The 4,645-nt window shown below is 33.8% G+C and overlaps 1 protein-coding gene across 1 annotated transcript; it reads right to left on the reverse strand.

The window, feature by feature from the left end:
* Positions 1-1,504: 1,504 nt before the first annotated feature.
* Positions 1,505-3,686, reverse strand: LOC106339897 (LOB domain-containing protein 11). Its single transcript, XM_013778763.1, has 2 exons — positions 3,249-3,686; positions 1,505-2,146 (listed from the first exon to the last, which is right to left on the reverse strand). The coding sequence occupies exons 1-2, from the start codon at positions 3,552-3,554 to the stop codon at positions 1,754-1,756; spliced, it is 699 nt and encodes a 232-aa protein (XP_013634217.1). The 5' UTR covers positions 3,555-3,686; the 3' UTR covers positions 1,505-1,753.
* Positions 3,687-4,645: the final 959 nt, after the last annotated feature.

Here is a 4,645-nt window from a genome sequence, read left to right on the forward strand (position 1 = left end):
TACTATACTATTCTTTTCACCGGATATAGTATGAGAGTTCATTTTCTTCATTTCTCTTTTTTAGACATGTTTATGGTGACACACATTTACTAGGCTCACAATCATTATTCTTCATCATCTATATAGAGCTCGTCTTCATCTCCTTTCTTTTTCCGACAAGACGACATTATTACTGATCCGCCGCCGTTATTCTTCACCACTGTATCTGGAAAACAAAACCAGAAACAAAAACAGAGTATTAAAGTAAAAACATGATTGTAAGTAATCAATGATTTAAGATAAGAAGAAAAAAAAATGAAATAGTTTTTGTGTCTGCTCACTGTAATCCTTCACCATGAACACAATAGAGTTTATCGGGAGGTGTTACACATCTGAACAAAATTGATCAATCTTTCTAATATTTACTAATAAAAATAATATTTAAAGATATGTGTGATTATTAAAAGGTATGACTAACAAAGAGACACGAGTAACATTGTCACATTAACTATTATTAAATTTTGGTTTTTGTTTGTAGGTTTCTCCAATTATTCATGAGGACAATATGGTTATTATTTATAAAAGAGAAACGGTGTATAGTTAGAATATTTATATAGCTAGTGAATTATTAATTGTTTGAATGTTATACAGCCCAATTCCCCTTGATTTTAATTCTTTTTTTGTTATGTTTGGGTACGGTTCAATTCTTATGTCCTGGGTAAATATGGGTACAGCCTATTTGTGCCACACAAATAACTAATTAGCGATGCACATAATATTATTTACCCTGTCACGTGGCATGCACATGATGTCGGTAAAATGTATACACCAGTTTTGGACCACTATTGATTTTGTTCTTTATGAATGTTACTTAAACCGTTCATATAAATAGTGTTTTGAGTCAGCGTGGACATTTTGTGATACAATGTCGGTAAACACTCTTTGTTTTCCTGGTCAGTTAATTATCATAAAATAACCTCATTGCAATTTATTTGTCCACACATACATGGTGAGTGCGTATAAATAGATCGTAAACATATGTATACATGCTGCCGCATGGAGCAAACGCGTAATGTCTTGTACTCGATGTTAGTCTACAGGGACCTGTCATGCGTTAAATCGTTTTGTCAACTGTCGTTTTCTTAACTAATGGAGTTAAATCGTCTTTCAGATTGAATGCTTTCAAGAACTTGAAGACGTTCGTATTTTATATTATTCATAAAATGCACAACAAACAAAAAACACGTCAGAAGAAAACGATGCTGCACGTTCGTCGCTTCCTAGTGAGCAGAAGAAAGATTAACAATGACATTCTTCTCATTCTTAAGCAACACAATAATGATTATTAATCGAAGCATCCGTAAAATGTCACATTCACCGAAACTTTCTTTGGGGTTGCTCTACTCGGTAGTTCGATGTCATTAAGACACATATTTTCTTTTCAAATGGAATAAAGAAATTATAACAAAAATGTAGTAAGCAAATAGTCTAGCCATGAAATTTAAATGCATCTCAATTAACTCCTTCATTAGCGTTAGGAGAAGAATCTTAGAATCTTAATTAATACAACCTCTCTTTTTTCTATCCCTACATAATACTAACACGTAACATGTTTGACAAATCTTAAGCAGTTTTGTTACGTGCTTATATTATGATTGGTTGACTTAGAAAAAAATAAATATAAAAAAAACTCCCATATATCATATCTTTAATATGCATACGGAAGTAACCACTAAAGCGCTTTAACGTGAGCTAATAATACCACAAGTTATGATCATGTCCAAAGCGGATCCCACCACGACTTTGATGAATTATTGTTGTTGTTGTCCTCAAGGAATCCCAAATCATTGGTCACTTCGTCGGGGCTACTAATGAACTCGTCGCCACTTTCAAATGAACTCTCAAAGGACATATTTTGTTGTCCTTGCTCTTGTGCTGCTAACTTTGTTTGTTCCATTTTATATAACAATTCCAGTAGATCTGATCTTTGCAGTTGCATGCTCACTAGCTCTACTTGAGTTTTCGCAAGTTGTGCTTGAAGTTCACTCACTTGTCTCTGCAAATGGTATATCGCACCCGTGCAACCGTAAACTGGATCTCTCATCCTAGCTCCTGCTTCATAAACCATGCTATTAACGGCATCTGTTCTTTGAGATTCTGGAAGTTCCTGATACCGAAAACAAAATGTATATGTTAAAAAACAAAATCATCTTTCACTAAAACATGCTTTTTAGAAGAGGATATAGAAGTCTTGGACATTCTGTGGATTGTGGCATATAATGTTTTAAATGACTGAAATTTTGCATTTAACATTGATTGTGAATTTGTGTTTTGATGTTTGACTGTAAAGAAATCTCACATGAATTTTTCAAAGGTGAAAAGGAATTTTAGAATTAGACAATAAAATTCAGAAAACATTTTTGTTTTTGTAAAGGGTTAGATATGTTAATAGCCCTTTTCTAAAAATCGGCTGCCTAGCCGCCTGGGCGGTACGCGTCATTCTTCCGCCCTGATTTATGCCAAATCGGTTTGAAAAATCGGATATCCGATTTTCTCCGCCTAGACCGCCTAAATGACCGCCTAACCGCCAAGGCGGCCGCCTAATCTATTTTTTTAAAAAATTATTTTTTATTTATTTTATTTTAACAATATTTTGATTTATTTATTTGATCTAAAATTTTATAAATATCATTTATATTCATAATTTTGATGAAAATTACACTATATTAAGTTTATATATTCTATTTGTGTGTTTTATACAATCTTAAACATGAAAATGTATTAATGTTATACACAATTAAAGATTAATATGTTTTATAACATAGTAAACAATCTAAAAATTCCGCCCAGCATAATTTTCAATTAATCCCCGATTTTTTCTTTAGGCGCTAGGCCCAATCCGACCATCCGACTAGCGTCTAGAGTTACTGAACAGGGGTTAATAGTAAGAGGCTGCATGTAGCTCTGAGGAAAGTTTGTTATTGACCTTTCATTGCAGTTGTAGGGCCTAGTTCCGGTAACATGACTTATGAACCCATTATTGTTCAATAACTAGACTTTTAACCACTTTAACTTGCTTTTCACATTTTGGATACCAGTTTTTTTTTTCAATTAAGAAATTAAAGGTAAATTACTATATATACAAGGAATAAAAACATTTGGTGTTAAGTATTTATATTAACCACTAAAACCAAAACAACAACGCTTTATATTGTAAAAAATAATATATTGATAACCACAGGAGACTGTTTAGTATTAATAAAAAGTACCTGCAAGAACTTAATAATGTTGCTAGCTCCGAAGACACGGTGGGCGATTGTGAACTTCGCCGGATCCGTCGGAGGAAAATACGGCGCCAAAACGCATTTCTCAGCACACCTCCGCCGCAGTATCTTGCAAGCCGCACAAGGACTTAGCACCACCGTCTGCTGGGGCGAAAGAGGCGGCGGCGGAGGTAAAGAAGTGGGAGAAGGAGAGTTGATGGGAGTAGTGGTTTCTTTCACGGTGGCGACAGCCACGGCCGAGGCAGTAGGTGTAGCAGCCGAAGTGCCACCATTGATCTCCATCTTTAGCATGATTCTTGATTTCTTGGGGACTAAACTGATAATTTATTTTATTTTGGGATAATTAGTTGGAAATAAGCTAAACTAAAGTGTTGTATGTAGAGTGAAGTGATATATATGGTAAGGAAGGTTGTGAAAGTGTATATATAAGGAGGGAGATAGAGAAGAAGGATAATGTGATGTCATATATCCGAGTTATGGCGTAATACTTTTTTGGTATTATAACTAATTTTATACCTGGCTCCTAAATTCTTCTTGCGCTTTTCCGTTTCAACTGTTGATTAACTTAGACAGCTCAATCAAATTGTTTCCACATTCGCACTTAGACAAACTTGTTGTATTTAAATTATAATTCACCCTTAAAGTAGTCTTTAAAAGGGAGTAATCAATTCCCGTTTTCACATTTATTTTTTTTCCTTTACTAATCTGTGTAGGAAGTACAACTTCATTCCTTATTATCTTTTGATAGTTAGCACCCTAAATATAGATTAATCACACTGTTGAGTAACTTAAATTTCTAACTTTTAATGTGAAAATATTGCAGAAGCGCATTAACGAGTTTAAATGATCCTCAATGTGAAAAGCAAGCTAATTTCAACAGGTATTTTCTACAACAATTCACTATCAGATGACCTGTGAGAGAATACAAACAAAAAGATATGTTGATAATTACAAGAATGGAATATACTGCATCTATGTTATTATGTCTTCTAATTAATTTATCATAGACTGAGACTAGATTCGTCGATGCTTCTGGAAATGTTGGGATGAATGGCTGGTGAGGTGTTTCATAAGCAATGAAGATATGATACATCATCAATTATTATTCGATTTTTTCTGTTGTTATGTATCTTTTGTATATTATCTCCATGACTATATCTATTGTAAGTTGTAACTCTCATACAATTACCATATTCTTAATTAGTGGTATCAGAAGCTTCTTCCTATGGATTCTACAATGAGTTAGCGTGACCAAACTATCATCTACAAGTAACCCAACTTGAAACATTCAGATAAAATCATAAAATATAACTTCAACAAGTTCATCCACAAATCAAGCCCCTCTCCGCCTTTGGAACTCGCAACTGACAATAAGGAAGTTT

Source organism: Brassica oleracea, chromosome C4 (genome assembly GCF_000695525.1).
Source record: "Brassica oleracea var. oleracea cultivar TO1000 chromosome C4, BOL, whole genome shotgun sequence".
Taxonomy (NCBI): Eukaryota; Viridiplantae; Streptophyta; class Magnoliopsida; order Brassicales; family Brassicaceae; genus Brassica; species Brassica oleracea.